The sequence below is a fragment of the Ursus americanus genome, chromosome 18 (assembly GCF_024610735.1).
Source record: "Ursus americanus isolate L20-20 chromosome 18, mUrsAme1.1.p, whole genome shotgun sequence".
Lineage (NCBI taxonomy): Eukaryota > Metazoa > Chordata > Mammalia > Carnivora > Ursidae > Ursus > Ursus americanus.
In genome coordinates this window covers 103,188-128,830 of record NC_142144.1, presented here as the reverse complement: position 1 = coordinate 128,830, position 25,643 = coordinate 103,188, and the positions used below count along the sequence as shown (strand labels likewise).

Below are 25,643 nucleotides of genomic sequence, written 5' to 3'. Positions count from 1 at the left end.
ACAGTCCAGCCAGGTGGCCTCAGAGCAAGAGAAAGGCTGTGAGCTGGCAAGTGTGAAATGAGGCCTCCAGACACAGAGCACAGACCACCTTGAGGCCTGTCCCTGCAGAGAGCCCTCCCCTAGCAAACCAGAGCAGTGCCCCTCCCTTCTGCAACCCTCAGGTGTCTGCCCACCCACCCTGCCTCCCGTTCTCTCTGTACTGGTCTCAGCAGGGCTGCTGGAGGAACCTGGTTTGGGGGCGGGTGTCTGGAACCCTGGGGTGACAGAGACACCTGGCACGGTGGTCTGGAGGCTGGGTGTTTCAGAGGGAATTCGATCTGGTTCTGGAATATAGGCCCTGGCTGGGTCTTGGGGCAGAGGTAAGGGACTGGGGATTCCCCAGCTCTCTTTAACCCACAGATCCTACCTGGGCCTCAGAGCTCACTTTCCCTAGAGCTTAGCAGGAGCCCAAAGAAGACTAGAGGCCCTGCCCCCTCTCCCCATGCGCAGGCTCCTGGGGAACTTGGAGGGAGGTGACCTCTGAGCAGGATGGAATGGGACTCCCAGTCCCGAGTCCTCAGCCACTGCTGAGGGTGGGTGTGGCCTTGCTTCTGAGAATTGCCTCCTTAGGCAGTCGATGGGGGTCACCCCCCACCCCCATAGCTGCCCTGGCTGTGGGCTGGTGAGAAGGCCAGCCCCCAGAGTCTGACAATGACTGGGCCCCTGGCAGCCTGAGGGAGCCACCTGGGCCTGCTCCGCCTTCCTTTGTGAGGGGCCCCCGACCCGGGCCCCCTGGTCCCGGATTTCCCAGCTTGCATCTGGTGCCTGAATTTTCTTTTCCTGACTCCCTGTCTTATTCCCCCAGTCCGGGTTTTCTTGTCTGCTGCTCTCTTTGTCTCTCTGTGGGCTCTTTCCCCCTCCCTCCCTCCCTCTCTGTTTCTTTCTCTTTCCTTTGATCTTTCTTTCTTCCTTTGTCCACCGCTTGCATTGCATTGTCCCTCACATCACCTCAGTATTCATCTAACTTTCTCTCTTCTTACTCTCCTTCACTCCTTCCTTTCCTGCATGCCTGTCATCCCTCTCCTCCTCTCCCTCTCAGTCCGTTTTACATCATCTGGAGGCGTGTGGACGCAGCTGAGCAAGGACAGGCAGGGAGAGCCAGACATGTTCCCCTCACCTCCCTCTACCAGGACTGAAAAGCAAGAGAAACCAGCCCTTCCAGAAGGCTCTTGCACTAATGGCTTGTAGGCCTTCGTGTGCTGGCCCTGAGCGAGGTCTGCAGTCCTGGGGCCAGCCCCCTCCTCTCCTCTTTATTCCCATTGTTGGTTTCAACATGGCAGCCAGATGAAGCTGGTTTGGGGTGGGTGTTAGAGGACCACTAGCATAGAAACGGTTGACGTGGTCTGTGAGAAGGCGTTCTTCCCATCTGGGAGCCCAGCTTTCCCTCTACATCAGGTGCGGCTGACCTGGTGCTGGCCTTTGTCTGCTCGGATGAGGCCTTGGTCATGCAACCCACAGGAGGAGGTGTGGTGGCCTGTGGTGCTTGCGGGGCAGAGGCCTCCCTGTTCCCAGGTCTTGCATCCTGGGGCCTAAGACACCAGGCACGGGGGAGTGCAGCCCAGTGGGCTTTGTGGGAACTGGGCATAGGTGCGCACCCTGCCTGTCTGCATGTGTGGCTTCTCCCTTCTAGAGGATCCAAAGGGAAAGACATCAACACCATCAAGTCCCTGAGAGTCTTGCGTGTCCTGCGGCCCCTCAAGACCATAAAACGGCTGCCTAAGCTCAAGGTGAGAGCCTGGAGTTGGGGCTTGAGCAGCGTGCAGGGCTGTGCATGTATATGTGAGTGTAGGCACGTGTGCACATGTGTGTGCTGTGCACGTGTGTATATGTAGGTATGCGTGTGTGCACGTCTGTGCACGTGGGCGCACAAGTGTGTGTGCCTTTGTGCACGCGTCCTGTGTCTTGTGAGTGCACCTGTGCCCCTATAACTAACCCTGTCTGGCTGCAGCCTCCCACGTGGGATGGGATGAGCAGAGCTGAGGGAGGACCCACACCTGTTTGCTCAGATCACACACTGTGTAAGTGGGTCCAGCTCCCTCAGCTCCACGCTGCTGCACAAGAGAGAGCTTCCTCGCAGGAGTGTTCTGGAAGGCTCTTTGTCCTCGACCCAGCAGCACCAACAGCTGTTGTACAGGGAAGGAGGGGCTGCCGAGGGGCACCTGGGTGGGTCAGTCGGTTAAACATCCAACTCTTGACTTTGGCTCCGGTCGTGATCTCGTGGTTGTGAGATCGAGCCCCACGTCAGGCTCCGTGCTCAGTGGGGAGTCTGCTTGGGATTCTTTCTCTCCCTCTGCCCTTCCTCTCTGTCTATGAAATGAAACGAAACGAAATGAAATGAAATTTAAAAGCAAAGAATGAAGGGGCTGCCGAGAGAGGCAGAGGGTTCTGAGGGAGATGCAGGGAGGGCAGGGGCTCCTGAGAAGTGGTTCCTGGGCTGGGCCCACAGGATTGGTGTGGCTGAGGTTCTGGATAAAAGGAGGAGTGTGAACCCAAACCCTTGGACTTGTGCTAAGATGTGAGTTTACTGAGCGTGTTCCCACGGTGAGGAATGCTGTGATGCTTGAACTCGTTTCATCCCACCAAGTTGTGCAGTGCAGTATTGTGAACAGCGTGCAGAGGTGAAGCCGTGTGGGGTTTATAGAGGGCAGTGTGCTTGTGAAGGGGTGGGCTGGGGTGGCTTGAGGGCAGCCAGAGGCCGTCTGTGTCAGGTGGGGACTTGGACCTGGGCTGGTAGGTCAGGGGTGTCGCGGACACTGGGCACGTGGGCCGTGGCTGCCCTTGCTGAGGCAGCTGCTGGTGTCTGAGTGTGCCAGGAGTGTCTCAGCAGAGGGTTGTGGACCTGCTTTTTTGCACAGCCAGAGCAGGATGGGGGATCTCCTCAGCTCTGAGAAACAGGGACCAGGGCCAGGGTCAGCAGTCCAGGGTCAGCCAGGGAGTTCAGGGCAAGCTGAGCTTCCGGGTAGGAAAGATCCTGAGAAGAAGCCCGGACAGTGGTGCTAATAGGTGACAGAGTCATCTCTGGGCCACACCAAAACATGCCCCAAGTCCCTGGCTCGGAGCTGGCCACAGCGTCGCTGCCTTTCTGCCCCGTATGGGTTCCCACTGATGGGCAGGGGCCAAGCGTGACCCACCGGCAGGCCCAGATGCAGGAGCAGGGGGCTGGCCACATGTCCATCTCCACCCCTTTCCCTCCGTGTCAGCCCCCCTGACGCTGCTTGACCTGGTCACCCTCACTTAGGTGGCCTGTCCGGCAAATGTGCTGCCAGGGTCAGCCCGTCTGCTGTGCCAGCCCCTGTAGCACCCCCTGCCCACTCTTCCGGTCCTGGGAGAGGCCGCGGAAGGCAGCTTCCCGCGTTAAGGCGCCTGAGCAGAGCCCCGTCCCCGCAGGCTGTGTTCGACTGTGTGGTGAACTCGCTGAAGAACGTCCTCAACATCCTGGTCGTCTACATGCTCTTCATGTTCATCTTCGCCGTCATCGCGGTGCAGCTCTTCAAAGGGAAGTTCTTCTACTGCACGGACGAGTCCAAGGGGCTGGAGAGGGACTGCCGGTAAGCCGACGCAGGGCCGGGGGTGGGGAGCCCCGTGAGGCCAGGGCTCTGGGAGGGGCCTGCGTGTCACCAGAGAGCTGGCGGGTGTGCCTCTGTCCCCAGGGCCACACCAGGGACTTTCGGCACGTTTTCCTCAGCGGACTCAGGGACCAGCGCCTCCCGAGCGACATGCTCTTCCTGCCCGTAGACATGGGGAACGCGAGGGGGCCACTGGCGTATTGCTGGAGGCTCTAGGACCAAGGGGCTGGAGGAAACAGGAGAACTGCCCTCGGTGGGGAGGAGCAGGGGAAAGGGAAGTAGGTAGAGGTGCGGGTGCTGAACAGGGCAGGGCGGGCAGCTCCTTCTCCACCCACATGACGGTGCAGGTGCCTGTGTTCATGCAGTGTTCTCTCCTGCGAGCACGTCACCACGTACTTAGCCCTCGGTGCCTGGTGGGCATGGGGACGTTCCCAGGCCCAGGCTCTTGTGAGCAGTGCTGCTGTGACTCCTCCGGGGCCTGTGTGCTGGGACGGCATGTACACAGTGCCAGCCTCACAGTGCGGTTGCAGGGCTGTGCACTGTGCTTGTGTTCAGTTTCTGCAGGTGCTGCCACGTGTGTGTGTACAGTCACTCTCCTGCCACACACGTGACAGCTCCGGTACTCCCCAGCGGGGAAACTCGTGCTTTCTGTCTTTGGCTCTTTGGCCTTTCTGACATCGGGCTGGTGGCATTTCTCTGTGGCGTGATTTGCACTGCGTGGTGCCAGTGATGCTGGGCGCCTCTGCAGGTGACTGACCGCTCAGGTGTCCCGGGAACGGTCCGTGCAAGCCTTCGCCTGTTTTCCTGTGTGGGTTGTCTTTCTCTTTCTGATTGGTTTCAGAAATTTCGTAAAGTCCTCGATAGTCATCCTTCATCAGATCTATGGATTATGGTTGTCTTCTCCTCCCTTGTGGGGTACTTTCAACTTTTTAAAACGTGTCTTTTAAAAAACAAAGTCTTGATTGTCGTATAGTCCAGTTTATCTGTTACATTTAGCACTCTTTGTGTCCTGTTCAGAAAGTCTATCTGAAGGTCAGGGACATGTTATGTTTTCCTCTAAAAATTTTATTTTGCCTCTTTCACATTTAGATCTGGGATCTGTCTGGGGTTGGTTTTTGTGTGTTAGGTGAGATATGGATAAAGATAAATTTTCTGTAGCTGGATATCCCGTTGACCCAGCACCCTTTCCCCCATTCAGTGATATTCTTTGTTTTTATTAAAATCTAATTCAGGGGTGCCTGGGTGGCTCAGCCGTTAAGCGTCTGCCTTTGGCTCAGGGTGTGATCCCGGGGTCTTGGGATTGAGCCCCGCATTGGGCTCCCTGCTCGGCGGGAAGCGTGCTTCTTCCTCTCCCACTCCCCCTGCTTGTGTTCCCGCTCTCACTGTCTCTCTTGTCAAATAAATAAATAAAATCTTAAAAAAAAAAGATATAATTCATGTGATTCATCCATTGAAATTACACAATTCAGTGATTTTTTTAATACATTCACAGATATGTGCAGCCACCACCACAGTCAACGTTAGGACATTTTCATAAGTTAAAAAACAACACAAAAAACTCCCATACCCTTTATTACTCATTAGCTCCCCATTTCTTGCCCTTAGCAACCATGAATCTATTTTTTTGTCTTTCTAGATTCCCCTGTTCGTATAACGGGAATCGTAAATACGTGGTCTGTCGTGTTTGACTTCGTGGTTTTGAGGTCACCCGCACTATCGCGTGTGTCAGAACGTCATTCCCCGTATGGCTGCATTTATTCCGTGCCGTGGTGCGGTACAGTTCGTTTATCCGTTCCTCGGTTGTTTCCATCTGTTGGCTGTTGGGACTGATGCGTGCGAAGTGTTTGTGTGGACAGTGGTGTTCATGTCTCTGGAGTGCCTGCCCAGCCCTGGGCCCACTGGGTCCTGTGGTGATTCTGCTTACCGGTCTCAGGGACCGCCAGACTTTTCCACCATGGCTGATCCATTTTATTTTCCAGCAGAGTGGGAGAGTTCTGATTTCTCCACATCCTTGCCAGTGCTTGTTATTTTCCTTTTTAAAAATCAGTTACAGCCACCCTCTAGGTATAAAGTGATACCTCACTGTGGTTTCCATTTGCCTTTCTTGGATGACTTACCCTGCTGAGCAACTTTTCATGTGCTGTCTGGCATTTGTATTTCTTCTTTGGAGAAATGCCTCTTCAGATAGTTTACCCGTTTTTTAAAATTGGGGTATTTGTCTTTTTTATAACTGATTATAATAGTTCTTTTTATATTCCGGATTAAAGTCTTATCAGAGAGACGATTTTCCAATATTTGGTCCCATTCTGTGTGTTGGTGCCGTCTGTGAAGCACAAAGATTTACATTTTGATGATGCCCAGTTCACCTGCTTTTTTCTTTTGTTGCTAGTGATTTTGGTGTCATATCTCACAATCCTTTCCCTCATTCCAGGCCCCCTGTGTCTTCTTCTAACAGCTCTCTGGCGTCAGCTCTTTCTTTCTTTTCTTTTTTTTTAAAGATTTTATTTATTTATTCGACAGAGATAGAGACAGCCAGCGAGAGAGGGAACACAAGCAGGGGGAGTGGGAGAGGAAGAAGCAGGCTCATAGCCGAGGAGCCTGACGTGGGGCTCGATCCCATAACGCCGGGATCCCGCCCTGAGTCGAAGGCAGACGCTTAACCGCTGGGCCACCCAGGCGCCCCTCTAGCGTTAGCTCTTATCTTTAGGTCTTTGGTCCATTTCGAGCTGAGTTTTGTACATGGAGTGAGGTAGGGTCCCGCTTCCTTCTTTTGCGAGTGGACACCAGTTGTCCCAGCACTCTCTGTTGAAGACTGTTCTTCCTCCACTGGATGGACAGCCCTTTCAAAAATCAGTTGACCATAGACAAATGGGTTTAGTTGGATCCTTTGTCTTTAAACTCTGACCTCTGTTCTCATTTCCAGGGGCCAGTATTTGGATTATGAGAAGGAGGAGGTGGAAGCCCAGCCACGGCAGTGGAAGAAGTACGATTTTCACTATGACAACGTGCTCTGGGCTCTGCTGACACTGTTCACAGTGTCCACAGGAGAGGGGTGGCCCATGTGAGTGCTCGCTCATTGTAGCAGGTCAGGCCAGAGCAAAGGGGCAGCTCGGGCAGGGAGTCCCAAACTCTGCATCTGTTCGTGTTTTAATCACCCAGCAAATATACCATAGGCTCTTGTACCTACGGGTAAGACATGGTTCTGCCGTCCAAGAGTGGGCAGCCTGGGAAGAGCAGAAGATTAAGGCAAAGTGCACAGCATAGTGATTTCCTGAAAATCGTTTTTGAGTGGCTGAAGACCAGAGGGAGGGTGGGGCTATTCAGTGTCTCCTGCCTACCCTTCTGGCCTCAGTTAAGGGTGGACAGAGGGATTTACATGTTCAGTGCCACACTGGATGACAGGGGACTTCCTTTGGGACTGGGAGGACCTCTGCTCAGAAGATAGGATCAATGCTGTGCCAGGAGCCCAGGACTTTCTAAAGATAGGCGAAGCTGGGTATGAACTGGTATGCTGGGCATGAGCAGATGTGAGCCAGGAGTAAGCAGGGCAGAACTCCTGAGCCTCCACCTGTCCTGTGGTTAGGACCTCTGGCCCCTGGAGACCTTGCCTTGATTGCCTTCCAACAGCCCTGAGTACAAACCCTATCGGGAAGGTAGTCTACCTCAGGAGACTGAGGTCCTGGGGAGTGGGCCTGGGCCTGCAATGTTGAGCTCCCCCTTCCTCTTGCCGTCTCTGGGCTCAGGGTTGGAAGCCTCACCTGCGATGCAGGTCTTGACTTTCCCGTGGCTCTGTCCTCAGGGGTCCCCCTGACACTTGGTGTTTGCCCTTGGTGCAGGGTCCTGAAACACTCTGTGGACGCCACCTACGAGGAGCAAGGCCCCAGCCCCGGGTACCGCATGGAGCTGTCCATCTTCTATGTGGTCTACTTCGTGGTCTTCCCCTTCTTCTTCGTCAACATCTTCGTGGCCTTGATCATCATCACCTTCCAGGAGCAGGGGGACAAAGTGATGTCTGAATGCAGCCTGGAGAAGAACGAGGTGGGTGGCTCCCTCTTCTGCCCCACGTGCATGTGCAGTGAATGCTCTGCTGGGCTCCCCTGATGGGCAGCGTGGGCAGGACCGCTGGACTTCCCTTCCACATGAGACTCGCTCACCGCCGCACAGCTGGAGGCCAGCACAGGTGCAAGGAGAGACTGAATGTAGCTGGTCAGGGCTGCCTGTGAGGATAGAGGAGACAGGTGTGGGGTGCAGTGGGTGGTGCAGTGTGGGGTTCCTCCCACCCCTGCCATGTTCCCAGTGCTCCTTTCTCCCCCTGCAGAGGGCTTGCATCGACTTCGCCATCAGTGCCAAGCCCCTGACGCGGTACATGCCCCAGGACAAGCAGTCGTTCCAGTACAAGACATGGACATTTGTGGTCTCACCTCCCTTCGAGTACTTCATCATGGCCATGATCGCCCTCAACACAGTGGTGCTGATGATGAAGGTAGGTGGGCCAAGCACGGGTATGGCGGGTGCCAGCTGGGGTGTGAGAGCCGTAGTTGCAGCTGATCATGTCCTGGTCGGCATGGGATGCCTACAGAAGCCCAGTGCCCTGGGTTGTCTGCGGGCTGAGACGGTGAGAGTGTGCTGGGAGAACGCAGCGGGGGAGCCGGGACAGGTGGCCCTACCCCGGGCAGGCATGCAGTTCTCTGTGCGTGCTCTGGCAGGAGGTCAGGGTGGTCCCTGGTGGGGTGTCTTGGGGGCAGTCGAACCTGTGGCCAATGGCACTCATTCCCCATGCAGTTCTATGACGCACCGTATGAATATGAGCTAATGTTGAAATGCCTGAACATCGTGTTCACATCCATGTTCTCCATGGAATGTGTGCTGAAGATCATCGCTTTTGGGGTACTGGTAGGTGCCTTGGCTCCCTCTTGGCTTTTTGGTGGTCTGCATTCTGGCTCCCTCTCTGTAGGGGGACCTTCAGGGACTTATAGCTTGGAGCTGGGAATTCCCCAAGCCCCCAGAGCAAATGTGACGTCGCGGGGGCCCTGAGGAAGGGGCTGCTCCAGTACTCTGAGCTGCCTGAGCTCTGCCCCTAGCCCAGCTCCTGGAGACAGGCGGGGCCAGGTTCCTCCTCTCTGGACACACAGCTCTCAGTTCTGCACCTGCCCAGACCCACAGGTGTTTGCTTACCCAGCTGTGGTGTCTCACCTGGGGTTCCCCATCTGTCCCTTTGCTCCTTTCCTGATTAGGGGCTCTTCCTGCAACTCCTTGCCTGGCAGAACCCTTATCAGCCTCTAGCAGTAACTGCTCTTTTTTCTCTCTAGAACTATTTCAGAGATGCCTGGAATGTCTTTGACTTTGTCACTGTGTTGGGAAGTATTACTGATATTTTAGTAACAGAGATTGCGGTAAGTAGCATTTCCTGTCCTTCCTCCGGGGCCCCAGACTGGTTTCCTTCTAGGTGGTGCTCCCTCAGTGTGCCTCCAGGTCCTGAGTGTTAGCCCCTTCTCTCTTGCCAGAGTTCCCCAGGAGCCCCTGGAAAGAAGGAGGCTCCTCTCCAGAGGTGGAGTTGGGGATTGGGGATTGTCTTGGGAAATGCTCTTTCTTGGATAAGAAAGTGGTTTCAAAAAGGTCTTCTAGTCTGGTGGTCTGAGAGTCACCTAGGAGCTCCATTATAACAACTGAACAGGAAGACAAGAATCTTTTAAATCTGTGTGTGTCTAACAAATCTAACAACTTGGCACAGAATTACATGAATTAAAACCAACAGGAATTTAGAATATTTTAGAATATCAGGTTTGTTTTACGTGTGTGTGTGTGTGTGTGTGCGTGTGTGTGTGTGTAAATAAAACGAGATACTCATTCATATCAGACATACACGGATTATACGTAAAAACTGACCAAGTGCTAAAACACAAACTTGTCTCAACAAATTTCAAAGAATCTGAATCATAAAGCAATATTCTTTGAGTACAATGTATTAAGTTAGAATTAAACAGCAAAAAATCTCGTCTCTGTCTTAGGTTGAATTCTCTAGGAGCAGACACTGAGGTGGGTTTCTTGTACAACTCATTTCTTAGGAAGCACTCACAGACAAAACCATGAGAGAGAGGTTTGGGGAAATGGATGGGTAAGAGAAGAAGGATCAGAAATGTTGTGTCTGGAGCCAAGCGTTGGGGTGAAGTTGGTTCATCCCCCATGGGGGCTTGGAGACAGGGTGGTCACACCTCAGTGCTGTAGAGTTCTTGCCTCTGTACTGATTAGTCCACAGCTAAGGGTTGCACCTGGAGGTTTCAATTGTCAGATACCTCCAGCCCTTCTCAGTGCACCCCACGTGCAGGCAAAGCAAGCTCTGGCACCACTGGGGAGGAAGGAATATCAGGCGCCATGGTAACAGGGCCGCACTGGAGTGCATGAGTGTCTGCTGTTAACCTGGCCCCACTCAGCTCTGCCCACATCTCACACTGTGTTCACTTCCTTCATTCTTCAGGATGGTGCTGGTCACAATGTCTTGGAGAAGAGGGTTGGTAACCAGCCAGAGCTAGTCTGAGTTAAGTTGATGTTCATTAACTTATTCTCCATATCCCCCTTTTAGGGTTCCCTGACTGGTGCCCAGCCTTCTGTTGCTGTGGTTGCTGGGCCGGATGAGGCAGCCTACACGGTCACCCTATGTAGCCCAAGCCCTTGCTTGTCATACCCTTGTGTGGCTCTGGCTGCCATGGTAGTCCAGTCATAATTAAGACTGGTCATAGAGCATCTAGAAAGGCCCTAGTGAACCCTCTGGTTTCCAGATAGACTTCTTCCTACCCTGTGTAGTGGTAACCCTGCCCTTCTCAATAACCAGCACCAAATACCCTGGCCAGCCTGGAAACTCTGCTGTGCCTGCTGGTCTTATGGCATAAGGAGCACAAGTGATGGGGGGCGCACCATGACTTTGGTGTTGCACAGTGGAAGCCTTCCCTACCCCTTCAGCCAGGACCTCTATATTTGCCAAACCTAAACTTACAGAGATGATGAGGACAAACCTAGGGTTGCTGGATGATAGTGAGCGGGGCCACCCCTGCTTCCACCCCTTGCTTTCTAGGTCTGTGCAACAGTTGGACACCAAGTACCATCTCTTGTCTGTCAGTTCATCTTGAAGGACAGTACCCCAACCCCGTGAGGTACATCGCCAAGCCAGCATTTCATCTGTGCCTTTAAGAGGCTTTTTCAATATTTTATCAGGTTGCCATCCTGAGTGATGTTGAATAAGATATGCCATTGGATCCTGAGTCACCTGCTGCTTTGTACATCCTTGTGCTTGCTCTGAGTTGATGTTATGCGGAATCCCATATGGGTAAATCTCTGATCCTGGTGCAGGCCAAGGTATTCCATCAGTAAAGACAAACCCACACCCAGAGTATGAGTGATCCCAGTTGAGACAAACCACTGCCATTTCCAGGTGAAAGGATTCCCATGTAAGCAAATTACCACCAAGTGGCTGGTTGACAGCCTAAAGCATGGTGCATTGTAGAGGCCTAGTTGACTTCTGCTCATAATGGGCTGGATGTTTAGTAGTGGCCATGGCTGGATCAGCCTTGCTGAGAGGGAGCCCACCTGTTGGGCTCAGGCACAGCCTTCATCTCAGCCATCGTGGTCACTCCATTCATGGTCTACTATGTGAACATTGGAGCTGGTGAGAATAGAGGCTGGCTGTCATCTGTTGGGCCTGGTTTTTAGTGGCCCCTACAGCTATGGATGCTCTGTGGTGGACATCGATGTGTAATATAAGGACCTGCATGCGTGTCGCATCCATTCCCTAGGTCCATCTGGATGCCTTTCCCCCAAACTTTGTTCCCTCTGGAGCCCTGGCCAAGCTTTAGCTCTTGCCTAAGGTCCTGTAATCCATACCATGGGCATCTTCTTTCTCCATCCACACCGTGGCTGATCAGGTTCACTACCTAGAGCTCTGGCTCACCACTGTATTTCAGGTCGTGTCTATGTGGGGTTCTAGTGAGGCTGCACCAAAGTGTTGAGCCAACTGCTTCATATATCAGGTTTGAGTTTTTCCTCCTGGCTTTAGTGATCATGCCATGATATGTTGGGGTAGGAGTGAGCTAAGGAAGACAGGTGCAGCAATGGTGAGAGGCCTGGGGCACTGGGCCACCTGTCATGTGACTGTGCCTTCTAGCTGTGCTTGGGTTTGGCTCTGGATGCAGCACTTCTGTCATAATACTGGATTATTGGCAGGCCTGCAACACACACTCATAAGGAGAAGTATTGGTGTCATAGAAACAGTTGTCTCATGGTCAGACACAGTCTCCACCAGGACCCAGTCGCCAGGAGTGGCCCCTCTCATTGGTGATGTCTTCAGCAGATGACATGGCCTTGCTCCAGAACCCTAGGTGTTTGCATTAACTTCTGTAGGCGGGCTTTCCAGAGACTCCACACGGTGTCTTATTCTACCACAGACACCCTAGCACTGTGGAGTCTGTTGTATCTTACGGCCCAAGTTATAGGGCTCCTGGTACTGTAGCCTGGATCTGCTAGAGAGCCCTCTCTTGCTCTGAATCCTCTCAAACCTAGCAGCTTTGTGTCATCTGATAAATGGGTCACAACAGTATTTCCTAAGGGGTGTACGCCATCTCCAAAACTCAAGGAAGCCTATCAGGAATAGGAATTGTGAGGTGTGGTAACTAATTTGTCTTGCCTCATACCACTGATTATAGTAGTCTTATGCATTAATTAGGCTTCTACCTAAAATATGAGGAGAGATCATTCTTACCCTAAACAAATTCTTCCAGTGAGTAGAAAAAGAGTGAACATTCTCTATTTATATGAGACTAGTGCAATCTGTGCAACACAATCATTTAAAAGATCGAGGATAACAAAGGAAGATCATACTCCACTCTCACTCATTAATGTGCATGTAAAATGCATCACAAAATCTCATTTACATTAACAGGTCAAATGACACTATTAATGTGACCTTGTCCTGGGTGCAGAGAAGACGTTCAATAAAACTCAGATTGTATTCATGATAGAAATTATTAGCAATCTAGGAATTATTGACTTGATGAAGAGAATTTACCAAAAATCCTGTGCTACCATCACGTAATGGTGAAATTTGGGAAGAGTTCCCTTTAAAATTAGAAAAGGACAATACCTATAATCACTCCTTCTTTTCCACATTGAACTTCGGGCCCTGGTCGGTTCAATAAATTGAATGTCAGCTCCATGGGGATAAAGGTTTTGTCTGGTTAGCTGCCATATTCCAGTGCTTGGAATAGTGCCTGACATTTTAGGTATTCAATAGACACTTGTTGAATGAATAAGACAAGAAAATTAAATAAAACACCTAAGTATTAGAACAGAAATAGACAAAGCTGTCATTATTCATAGATAGCATTATTAGCTACGGATGAACTCTGGAATAATCTTAAGCCAATAAGATTTTTAACATGGTTTAACATGGTTGTTTAACATGGTTGCTGAGGAACATGGTTGCTGAGTAGAGAACCTGAGTGAGTAGCTGACTGCGTGTCATTACAGCAGCAGCGGTCCTGACTGTAAGCCTAACAACACTTCATGTGGAAAGGTCCTAAACCGCAGTGAAAGATCGTAAAGAAGACTTAAATAGATGGTGTTATACAGCACGTCAAATAATAAATAGTGTCAATTCGAGAGATGGTTTTGCCCAAACTGATCCGTAGATTCAATGTAATTTCAATAAGTGAATTTGTTTTTGTTTTGTCTGTCTGTTTTGGAAATTGACAAGTTGCTTCTAAAACTCATTAGAAAGAGCCAAGGCCCCTTAAATACTTGAGATACTTAAGAGCAGAAGGTGCTGCTGGGGCAGTGGTGGTGGAGACATACTGTTCTTGTTGATGATAAGATTCATTATAAAGCTAGAACATTAAGACTGTGGTGCTGGCTCGGGGATCGTAAATGAGCCAATGGACAGAATCAAGAACCTAGAATCAAAATCACTCCTATATGGAAACTTGATGTATGACTGTGCTACTTAGTGGGAGACAATTCAACAATTGATGTGGGTATAATGATGATCAATATAGGGAAAAACAGAAATTGGATCTTCAGACCATTCACAAAAAAAATATATTTTGACTGGATGAAAGTACTTAATATAAGAGGAAAAACCTTTAAAAATCTCAGAAGAAAATACAGGAGATTATCTTTAAGACCTCGGGATAGGGACTGGTTTCTTCAACAAACTATAGGAAGCACCATCCATAACCGGAAAAAAATTCTATAAAATAAAGAGCCTCTGTTTATCAAAAGAAGAAAGGACAATCCATGAAGAGGGAGGGGATATTTGCATCCCATTCCTTCATGTGTCCGTTATAAATATTTATGCACTGCCTATCACGTGCTAAGCAGTATTCTAAGTGCTGGGACAGAAGATGAAAATCTCTGCTCTTCTGGAGTTTCGTTCCAGTGAGAGAGACACGGTGCGACACCATGAGAGGCACTGGGAGCAGGCAAAGCGGAGAAGAGCTATGAGACACAGGGTGGGGGTCCTTTGATGGCTGTGTGTCCAGACAAGATGTCACTGAGTTGGTGACTTCCGAGTGAAGATGTCTGGGTTTGGGAGGACGTGGAGCAGGGGGGCCTGGGGAAGCAACACCGAGCCCTGCGCCCGCCCTGCACCTGCACGCCCGAGGGAGGACGTGGGCACGCTGCTGCAGGAGCAGCGTACAAGGGGTGAAGCAGCATGGGCAGAGGAAATGGGGAGCAGGGAAGGGTTTGCAGTTGCAGTAAATTTTTGTTTTTATTTTGAGTGAGGTAGGAAGAGGAGTGACATGATCTGGCTTTTCAGACCCAACCTCTGACTGAGAATACAGTGCAGCGCCCAGGCGGAAGAGGCTAGGCGACTTGGGTTAGTTGGGTTATCCCAGAAACAGACCCCAAGACAGGAGTTCAGTACAAGTCATTTATCTGGGAGGTGATCACAGGAATACCAGGGGAACAAGGAAGTGGTCCGGCCAACGTAAGGTACTATGAAGTTACCACTGTGGGTCCTCCATTATCCCAGCAAGTGGCAAGGCGACTGGGGTATTTTTCAGCAAGTGCTGTCAGCCACTAGTTGAAGACTGCTGGTGAGAGGGGTCTCTGGCACTTGTGTCCTGGCCTGGGAAAATTCTCAGGGAAAAAAGATGTAGATCCTGACAGTTGAGTATGGGGCCTGTGAGGATATGAGTGCCACTGAGCACCGCGGCAGGGGTGCTGGGGGTTTGGGCGAAGGTGAGAGACCGTCATTCTGGATGTATTTTCCAGTAGAGCTGCAGGTGGACCAGATGCCGGTGTGAAAGTTGAGGCAAGAGTGGCATCAAAGTCTGAGCACTTGGGAACATGGTTATCACTAATTGAGATGGGGATGACCGTGGGTGGAACAGGGTTGTTACGGGCTGTTTGTCCATGTGGACTGGGAGCAGTTTGTACGTGTTAGATTTGGCCTTCCCGAGGGAGTCATCCAACAGGCTGTCGGACAGATGGGCCTGGAGTTTGGAGAAGAGATTCATGCCATTGTCATAAGGTTGGGAACCGTGAGCATATAAGATGATATCAGACCCATGAGACTGAATGGGATCAATAAAGGGGAGAAAAGAAGGAGCTACTGAGCTCTTGGATGCACCAACATTTAGTGACAAAGGCATGGCCGGAGGGCGGGGAGGTTTTCCAAACCACTAACGAAGGTTAGTGTCCAGATTGTGCAAGGCTCTTCTGTGAATCGTTAAGAAAAACAAAAGCAACCAAATGGAAAAAGCTGAAGGTATAATTGGGCATTTTACTAAAAGAATAAGAAACAGAAATGACCAATTAACATAGGAAAAGCTGCTCAACCTTACTTGTAATTAAAGAAACGTAAAGTGAAATGACCTTGAGATGCCATTTCACACCCTCTGGCTTGTCAAACAGGAATTCCGGCCATGCCAACGGTTAGCAAGTGGGACAGCCGAGCCTCCACACTACCGCTGGGGGTGTTCGTTGGACAAGCTTTTTGGAAAAGTGTGGCAATCCCTAGAAAGTTGGACATACGCATGTCTGCAGCTCAGCAACTTTCCTCTTAGGTACACACCAGAGGGTGTCTGGGCGGGTGGCCTGGAGACACGCTCACACAGATGTCCGTGGCTACACCGCTCACAGTAGCAGCAGAATCACCCATCGTTCTGGTACGTGAACACAGTGCAGTGACACCCGCACTAGAGCGTGGTCTCCACACCAAGAGGGTTGCTTCTCAGAAGCAGAGTTCGCTCACGGTCAGTGTAAGTCTGCCCAAGTCCGAGAAGGCCGCGTACAGCAGAGTCCCGTTACAAAGGTTAAGAAAAGTCAAGTATGACACGTTTTAAGAGTTTGTGGTAAGACAGTGAAGAGAAGCAATTATTAACAAGAATTAAGTGTAGCTGCTACATCTGGGGAGGAGAAAGGGAAACAGTAAGGGCTTCGAAAGTAATGGTGACATTCTGTTTTCTTTAAGCTGGGTGATGAGTACATGGAGATTTTATTATTTGTCTTTAAAATCTGCATCCATACACATATTTATACATATTCTTTTGTGTATGTGGTATGTTTCATGGTTTTAAAAAATCAATAATCCAAATAATGTGGGGAAAAGTTCCGAGCTGCCATTTTCGCAAAAAACCCGAGGATGTGCTGTGACACCAACCGTTGCCATTGCGGCACTGCCCAAGGGCTTCTCATCCAGATATAGTTCATGCCAGTGTGGTTTTTGGGAGGAGCGAGCTGGCTGCTGATCCCCACGGGCCTAATGCTTGGACACAGGGATCTTTGTTCCCGAGAGAAAGGGGATAAAGGGACCCAAACACTGAGCTCCCATCCGCACGGGCACTGCTCTGGGGGTTTCTTCCTGTGTGGCTCCTCGCCAGAGAGGGCAGACTGATGAGCGGGCATCAAGGGCGGGGGTTGCCAGACATGCAGACAGCATGATGCCCAGCTGGCTTCTAGGGACACCTCCATCTCCAAAGGGGCCCACACACAAGGCAGAGACCTTCTGTAGCCCTGCTGCCGGACACTCGAGACTCTTTGGTGTCTGTTCCTCAGCTGCTGGACACTCGAGGCCAGGGTAGCTTGTGGTCGTATCAGACCTTACTTCAGATAAGCCCCCCATGGCCGTGCCATCAGCCCCGATGCCCAGCAGGGCTGGTGGGAGGGCTGAGGAGCTGCCTGGCTTGGAAGCTCCGCTGCGCCCTGGCCGCTAGTGCTCTCGGAGCTCAGTCCTTCACCCTGTTCCGCCTAGAGGGGAAAAGATGAAAGGAAGCCGACGTGTGGATTAGTGGCGTCTTTATTTTCGTTCATTTGTAGTCACTTCATATGTTACTTTGTGAATGTACTTTTTTTTCCTTAGGCAAAAATATGAGTGTCAGTTCCCACCTCCAACTTAATCAAAACAGAGTAATAGTCTTAACAGGGTTATGTAGAGACGGCGTTCCTAAGCAAGCATCAAACTGACATTGATTTCTTTGCCTGGAAATAAAAAAAATAAGTGTCTGTGAGTCATCTTTGGATTTGCATTACAAACAGGAATGCAAATGAACGCCACCCTGTCTGCATAAGCTACAGATGTCAAAAATATGTTTTGATTTGATGCATTTTAAGCAAAATATGCAAAGTTTACTAAAATCCTAAAATTTTCCAGTGAGGTATTCAAAGTTTGAGTTTTTGCTTGTGTTGATGACTCATTTTCTCTTTTGTTTTCTGTTTTCTTGATTTACCTTAACCTACCTGCTGACTCACGCCACCCAACCAACATACAATGCGAAAACCATGTCTCCGTCTGTATGTTGTGCACCTGCTGCTCAAACACCCTAATTTGTAAATAATACGCAAATATCCATCCATGAAAACATCACATATAGGAAACGGTTGGTTTCATGACTTTAAACAGTTCTTAAAACTCCTAGCTTTGCTTGCTCTGCTCCTTTTCTTTCTTCCACGTCCTGTGACCTCTCACCACTGCCTTCCTGAGGTGTGTGGTCAGAGTCTGGCGGTACCCATCCCCTCTGGCCTCTTCTCCTCAGCTCCTGGGGTCCAGCAGGGGCTGCCGAGGGCCCTCCCAGGAGCCATTTGATCCAGGAACTGGCCTTGGGTCTAGAGAGGAGGTAGGGTCTTCTGAGTGAAGGGGGTAAGTGCCCAGTTTTTCCTGTTGGGATTCGGCTCAGAATTGGAGTGATTTTGTAGGACACGAGTTTGGACCTAATCCTGCAGAGTCCGTGGTTTCTCTTACACCATCTCCCTCCTGCTGTGTCCCCGTCATACCAGCAAACATGGCTGGTTCTCCCCAGTGGCCTCTGATGGTGTCTCCTACAGCATTCTTCCTGGACATGTCCTTCTATAGGGAATCCTCTCTGGGCTTCAGGGCTGGAAGGGATTGGAGATTTTGTCTTCACGATTCAGAAGGGGTTGTGTAAGGCCTGACGGAGTGGGAAGATGGTCTGCCCCCAGAGACAGTGGAGCACAGGACTCCTGCCTCCGGGCATCGCTGATGTGCTAGCGCAGCCTTGCTCAGCGAGCTCGTGTGGAGTGCAGGTGGCGTGACCCGGGGCTTCCTTCCAGGCCTTCGGGGATATTTGAGAGGAGAGCAAAGATACCAGGAGCAGACTGAACTGAGGCTATGACTGGAAATTCACATAAAGTGGCAAATATTTGAGATTCCTGTTACAGAAAATGAACATTAATAAGTATTTCACAAGTGGAGCAGAAAATCTTGAGTTTTGAGAAAATGCCATTTTCTGCTGCAGAAGTACTCATCTCACTCAGGCCTCTTTGGGGTCATTCCCTGTCCACTTAGGAAGACCTCCCCCCACCGCCCCGTGTCCTTCCTCTTCCTTCAGAGCACACATCAGCGCCTGACATGCTGTGCATGTTGGGGTATGCAGAGCTCTTCTTTCTTTTCTTCATCATTGCCCCATGAGAAGAAAGCCAAGGAGGGGACGCTTGTGGGACCTTGGCGTCAGCGTGGAGGGCGACCCCCAGCAGATGTGCTCAGGTCACTTTGCTGTGACCTGACTGGTGGCAGTGAAGTACTTGGATGCAGGGCTTGCCGATCTGGGTCTGGGGCCAGCTGATCACCTTTGTGGGGGCCGTTTCACAATGCCCCGCGTACCTTTAAACCCCTTAAATATCGGACTCCTCACCGTCTGGGCACAATGTCCTAATGTCTCCATCTTGTGGATGAGGAAGCAAGGGGCTCAGAGGAGCCAGGGACCAGTGTACCCTCAAGGTGAATCAGCTGCCACGTTGAGGGGTGCGATAATGCATCTTTGGGGCGCTCTAGACCTTTCCTGATGCAGAGGCAGGTGGCAATAAGGAAGGGCACGGTTTTGAAACAGTAGGTGGAATAGTGGGTGCTCTCTGGTGTGACAGAAACCATGGACTGTGGGAGGATGGGGCAGACTCTGACCACCTCCAAGGAGTTGGCTGAGGCCAGAGCCATGGGGAGGCTGCCGTGTGCTTGCTGGCCCCCCGCTCTCCTGCATGCACTTTGCATGGTGGTGCCTGGCAGCTCCCGCCCTGGGTGCGGCCCTGGTGTGCTCTGCCTGCCACACTGTGCTCGGAGTATCTGTGGCTGCTGTCACCATCCGTCCTTATGGCTCTCTAGGGCTGTCTGTCTCTTGCCACCCCCACCCCTCTCCCGAGTGCCCACTGGAGCCCTGAGAAAAGATGTCTGGGAGGAGGGGTGAGAACTTGAGTCTCAACAAAAAGTAGGAGGTGACGTGTGGAGCTTTGCGTTTGTGCACTGTGGGGATGGACAGTGCCTTCCCCCTTGTCTTGCTTCCCTTCTTTCTCACCCAGAGCCTATATTTTCCCCAGTGTCTCCAGGAAATGCTCTTGTCCATGCCAGTGGCCTGAGCAGAGTGCTTGGGCTGGGCACCTGCTGACTGTGTTAGTACAGTTGTGGCCCCTCCAGACCCAACTGAGCAGGTGCTTTCAAAGTGCAGACCTTTGAGGAGGCCAGGCACCTGGAAGCTCCCTCCCCTTCCTCTGCTTTCTTGTCTTGTGCAAAGGCTTTCCCAGCACTGTAGGCAAAGTCTCCTTTCCATCTCTGTGCCCATCCTCCTGAGGTGACTGGCTCATCTGAGAACCCTGGGGCCCACGGGGCAAGTGTGGATGTTTCTTGGCCATCCTGTACCACTGAGATTCTCTTTCCCCAGCACAAGCAGGTGAGGGAGCTGTAGACAAACCTGTGTGCCCTCCAGGGTCACACCCTGAGGTCCACTTCTGCCTTCTTGCTGATCCAGACCACAGTCAGCACCTCCTTGTGACTACCAACCTTGTGACTCCCACCCCATGGCTCCAACATCTCACCCCCCAGCAGACACAGTCTAGAGTCTCCAGCCACCCTGGTGGGAACCAAAGGGGCAGACAAGGGCTGGGTTGGGGCCACTGTCCTTGGAAGTAAGAGTGAGATCTGCCTCCCCACTGAATGCCTCATCCCAGCCAAGACCAGATGGGCAGCCCTGGAGGGAGGGCAGCCAGCTCTCCCCAGGCTCCCCATGCCTCCTGCACGTGCTCTCCTGCTGCTGCTCTCATTCAACATGTTGTGTTCTCTTTTCTCTTCATTTTACCACGGAATCTGGCAATACGATGTGTCTCAGCCTGAGCTGCTTGCATATGTTAAAACACCAAAGTGGCAGGAAGCTGCTCTCAGGCTGCGTGGGGGCACCTGGTCTCTAAGCAGGCAGAGGGTGGGGAGCTGCCCAGGGCCACAAGCACCCCCATGTCGTGGACACCGTCCAGAGCCATGCTCCCTGAAAGGGTTGTGCCAGGAACTCAAGGTGCCCCTGGGCCAGGGTGGAAGCCTCACTCCCAGGTAATCGGTGGAATCCAGAGATTATTCCTTCTTTTTGTGCTCTGTTTTGAACCTCTTAGATGAGGGAGCAGTGCTAGATATCCCGGGATCTCTGGAGTTGAGACCATTTGCGGATTTCGTAAGTGGCTTCCGTGATGTGGGCAGCAGGATCTCCAACGCTTACACTTCCCGTGGTGACTCGTCTGCAGGCACCGGGAGCAGCCCCAGAGGAAATGTTTGCCCCTCTGCCAGGTCCCGGGCAGGCAGGGGCTTCACCAGCTGTGTGGAGAAGGGAAGGGCCCTTCAGAGGCTCTCAGTGGAGAAGCAGCCCTGCCCGGCACTTGGACGGCTTGGCTGTGTCTTGCAGGAGGCGGTCAGTGTTAGAGGCCCACCCACAGTTGGTCTCCTGGCTCCACTTGGCAGCAAGGAGCTGCTTCTGAGACTCTCTCTCTCTCTCTCTCTCTCTCTCTCTCCCTGTCGGGTGCAGGGGAGCCTAGGGGGGAGGGGTGTCTTTGATTTGCTGCATGAGAAATGATTTGCAGGACAAGCTTTACTTCTGGACGGTTTTCTGGTGGCTGATTGCTGCTTATACTGTACACCAGTGACTTTTCGTTCAATCTCTCTTTGTATCCACCTTTCCTCGGGACCACAGCAAGCCAGGGAGAGGTGGGTGGGGGCAGCACGCCTGCAGCTGCAGGAGGCCGGTTTCCGCAGGTTAGAAAACAGCCTCTCTTCCCCACAGAACAACTTCATCAACCTCAGCTTCCTCCGCCTCTTCCGTGCTGCCCGACTCATCAAGCTGCTCCGCCAGGGCTACACCATCCGCATCCTGCTGTGGACCTTCGTCCAGTCCTTCAAGGTGAAGCCCAGGCACGGCCCTCGTGCCCTGACCCTCCCCTCTGGGATGCACAGTGGCGTGGCCGCCACCAGAGCAGCCCCTCGCCCCGGAGGCTCCTTGTTGGCACCCGTCACCCTGTTGTAGGTGACAAAGACATTGTAAGTGACGCAGAGAACACCTTGATGGTGCGCACTGACGCGGAGGTGGGTTCTGTGACTGACCGTAGATGAAGGAACCGAGGCGGTCACTTGGTAGAGGGGCTGCATGGTCACTGGGGTGGATCTGCGGTCGCTGGGGTCTAAGCGGCCCCAGAGACCTGGCCCCCGTCCGCGCTGCGGACGAGGCCGGAGCACGGTAGCTGGGCAGCCCTCCTGGAGCTGCCGTGCCCTGTGTGCCCACAGGCCCTGCCCTACGTGTGTCTGCTCATCGCCATGCTGTTCTTCATCTACGCCATCATCGGCATGCAGGTGGGCACACCTGATGGGACGGGGGCAAAAGGGGCTCCTGTGTCCTGGGGCACAAGGGCTCTGATCCGGGCCATCAACCCGTAACAATGACAGATTGACACCTGGGGAACATTTCTATGAGGCAGGTGTCGCTTTAAGCACTTTATGAACTTGATTCTCAGAAAGGCTGTTCTACCTATAATGACACTGAGGTTGGGCACCACGAGTTGGGGCTCGTCACCCAGAGTCCACTAGGGAAAGCTTAGTCCCACAGTCTGTGGGAAAATGCACTGCTGTGCTCCTGAGTGCAACCCCATCGGGCTGTTAGGGTGTCGGTGGGCATGTTTAATTGGGTGCTGGGCCCCCGTGGGGGTGGAGCTTTTGAGCCCATCTGCCTGGTGCTGAGCGGCCTGCAGAGAGAGCACCAGCTGGTCACTCCGTTAGTCCAGAGACTGACCTCATCTTTTACAGGGAATGACGTGTTACAGAAGAAAAAAAGTCCACAGGATCCTATCAGATCACTGTCCTGTCAAATTCAGCTTGGATAGTTTGGATTGCTGTTATTTTGCCAAAGAACCCTTTGTCAGCTATTTGGAAAACCATTTGAAAGACACAAAACGGTGTTCCAGTTTTAAGTCTTTGGCATCTGGCCGCTTTTCAGCAGTGGGGTGGGAGACGGATCCAAACATTAAATTGTAGTGGGGAAGCCATTGTCTTAAAGGTTAGCTGAAAACTGATTTTGAACTCTATTTCAGGGATTGAAAAGGTTCTCTTACTTTAAAATTTGCTGAGATCCGATGCTATTTAAAGCAAATATATATTTTTTGCCTGCTTTGCTTCGTGGATGTATAAGACCGTAAGGGTCCCTGAACTTTGATTTTGGTGAATATGTGATAGTTCATAAATTTTTCAGCCAGATTTCAGATTTTAAGCCACGTACAGTTACTGACTTGTTTGCACTCCTAACCCTAAAAAGAAATCAGTCAAATGGATAAAAAGCCCATCGTGGTATTTGCACAGAAATTTAAAAAGAAACTTTCAAGTTGATCTCATAGCTATTACCAATATAATTACTGCTTCAGAGTCACTGATGACAGAATGAACTTTCAAATGCTTCCTGTCGTATGTATAGCACAGCCCGTGGAAACTCAGCTACGGGTCCCGTTTGTACTAGGCATGCAGGCTTGCACCTGTGGGCATGCTGAGCAGGGTGGGGCATGACGTGGTTGGCGCTGGAGAGGTTTACTCTGCCCTGGGAATGCACAGATACTGCCGCAACTACTGGCCCCTCCAGCACCTGCAGCAGTGGTGGTGGCTAAGGGTCCTGTGCCTTGTGTGTCCTCACGTGCACACACCCACTTCTGCCTGGCCACAGCTCCTGAGGACCCAACAACATCAGCCTGCAGCCTTCTTTCTCATTTCAGGTTTTTGGAAATATCGCCCTGGATGATGACACCAGCATCAACCGGCACAACAACTTCCGGACGTTTTTACAGGCTTTGATGCTCTTGTTCAGGTGTGTTGTTTTGGCTCAGAGGTTCCTTCGTTCAGGAGGAACAGGGTGTGTGCTGACCCAGAGGGCCACCCCCCTCTGACCCCGGGCTCGTGCTAGCTTCCCCTCAGTGGGCCCTCCCAGCTTCTTGTCCCCTCTTTCTGCTCTCCTTCCCTAAGGGCTCCTGGGCTGAGGGACAGATGGAAGGGAAACCCCTGAGGGAGGTCAACCTGAGAGCCCCAGGTGAGGCTGGCCTTGACCACCTCAGCTCTGATCCCCGGTGGCGTCCAAAAGGCCTCTAGTGAGGGTGCAGCCAAAGGTCTGGGAGGACAGGTGTTCGGCAGGGCCTTTTACAGTGTGCTGGCCATCAGCTCCCATCTGCTCACCTGGTTGACTTCAGGGGTCTGTGGGCTCAGGGGGAAGCAGGGCAATGGGAACTGCTGTGGACACCGAGTGTGCTGCTCAGTGACCCAAGGAGCTCACCTGGCCAGACCCGCTGGGGTGAGTGTGCCTCCACCTGCCCCCACGGCTCACGGGACTGCAATTCCCTGGGCTCGAGGCTCCAAGTCAAGCCCCAGAGTGGCTTGCTTCTGGCTCAGACGCCTGCCTGTGAAGGTGAGCTCGAGGGGGCTCAGTGCCAGCTGCTGCTCTGAGACGTGGCGTGCTCTCTGCGGACTGGGGGCTGTTGACCACCCTGGTTTGGGGGCAGAGGGGAGAGGGGTGAATGTCTCACTGCCTCCAGAGTCTCCTTCACTAAGGCAAGCCCACCACCATGACCTTAGGAGGGAAGAAAGGCGCTCTTTGTAGGGACTTGTGGAGGAGGGGTGCTGACGTAAGACCCTGCCTGGGGCTCCTTCTTCAGGGCCCCACATGCGTGTTTATTTATGCAAATGCATCAGGCTGCTCGTAAGGCCTGTGCTGGGGGTTGCCCAACACAGTTCATCTCAGGCAGATGCATCCCAGGGCCCGCGGAAGTTCTTCCTTCTGTGCACGGAGATCAGACCAACCTGCTTTGCTAAGCTTCCTGCAGAGTTGTCTGACTCTTGTTTTTTTAATCAGGTGGACAAGTATCGTTAGGCTACACTTTCTCTGAATGACATCATTTCTCTGGACTTTAGCTATTATGTTCATTTCATCTCTTCATTTAGTAATGTCCTGCCTCGTGCTATAAGAGTTGAGGCAGGCCTATGAATCCTGCTAGTTTTAAGTCTTTGTTCTCGAAGATCTCTTTTCCTTCCTGATCTCTGTGTCACGTGTGAGCACCAGTATTAGTCAGGCCTGGCACAGGACAGCTGCCCTGCAAGAAGAGCCCCCTACTCCGAGCCACTGTTAATGGGGAGTGGGCTCAGCTTGTGCGCAGAGCTGGCCAGCCACACAGGCGCACCAAGTGGGGGAGGACCCAGGCCTCTGGTCTGCCTGCAAGTCTAGTGCACAGCTGGCTCTCGTGCTGTCCGCATACCCAGGGACAAAAGTCCATGAGGAAGGGTCCTCCACTCAGGGTGGCCACTCAGGGTGCTGGGGTTGTTCTTGGGAAACAGCAGACGCTGGTGTGGCTGGAGTGGACTGAGCAGAGACCTGGGAAAGAGCAGGCCGCAAGTGGCACAAAGCTGTGGGCAGTTGTGTGAAGTTTGGCTTTTGCAAGGAGTGAGGGGTCATTGAGAGGAGGAGTGACCTGATCTCACCTGTGTTTAGTGGAGCCACTCAGCTATTGGGTGCGTTAGGAAGATATTGCAGCCGCTCGGGGGAGATGATTGTTGCTTAGCCCAGGGTGTTGAGAAGCGGAAAGAGTCTAGCTGTGTTTTGAAGGTAGGTGAGCTGATGAATAGGGTGTGGTGAGAAGGAATGGGGCCAGGGATGCCTGCAACATGTTTGGCCTAAGAAACTGGAGGGATGGAGTCACCATTTCTTGAAGCAAGGAAGGCCGGAATGGCACATGCCGCGGTGGAGGCAGGAAGGGCTGTGTTGGCTTTGAGGTGCCAGAGGTCCATGAAGGGGTGCTCACCATGGTCCTGACTTTTGGTGCAGAGCCTTATTTTCAGTAACTAGTTCTTTCCGAGTTAATGATCAGTTTGAAACCCTAATGCCAGAGGATTCTTTTCAAGAAGTAGGTATCTCTTACCCAGACCTCACACCTGAGTGGGTTCTCTGCGGGAGGGATCCCAGAGAGGGTGTGCACTTGAGCCAGCTCCTCTGAGATTCCTCCTCAGGCTGGTCCGGGCCTTCCTTTGTGGCCCTAATGGCTCTTCCCTTCCTCTCAGGAGTGCCACTGGGGAGGCCTGGCACGAGATCATGCTGTCTTGTCTCAGCAACCAAGCCTGCGACGAGCACGCCAATGCCAGTGAGTGTGGGAGTGACTTCGCCTACTTTTACTTCGTCTCCTTCATCTTCCTTTGCTCCTTTCTGGTAAGTCCTGGTCATTGTGCCCATGTGTCCACCTGTCTCAGTCCATCCCCGGTCTCCCTACATC

At 52.1% G+C, this 25,643-nt stretch overlaps 1 protein-coding gene across 1 annotated transcript in view; it reads left to right on the top strand.

Annotated features, from left to right (window-relative positions):
- CACNA1B (calcium voltage-gated channel subunit alpha1 B) overlaps positions 1-25,643 on the top strand; it is a 153,308-nt gene that overhangs the window by 97,757 nt on the left and 29,908 nt on the right. Inside the window, exons 22-32 of the mRNA XM_087869664.1 lie at positions 1,670-1,766; positions 3,427-3,587; positions 6,529-6,666; positions 7,442-7,643; positions 7,924-8,088; positions 8,388-8,498; positions 8,915-8,998; positions 21,143-21,259; positions 21,640-21,705; positions 23,109-23,200; positions 25,435-25,579. Coding sequence (XP_087725790.1) covers positions 1,670-1,766; positions 3,427-3,587; positions 6,529-6,666; positions 7,442-7,643; positions 7,924-8,088; positions 8,388-8,498; positions 8,915-8,998; positions 21,143-21,259; positions 21,640-21,705; positions 23,109-23,200; positions 25,435-25,579 — 1,378 coding nt within the window. The remainder of the gene's footprint in view (positions 1-1,669; positions 1,767-3,426; positions 3,588-6,528; positions 6,667-7,441; positions 7,644-7,923; positions 8,089-8,387; positions 8,499-8,914; positions 8,999-21,142; positions 21,260-21,639; positions 21,706-23,108; positions 23,201-25,434; positions 25,580-25,643) is intronic.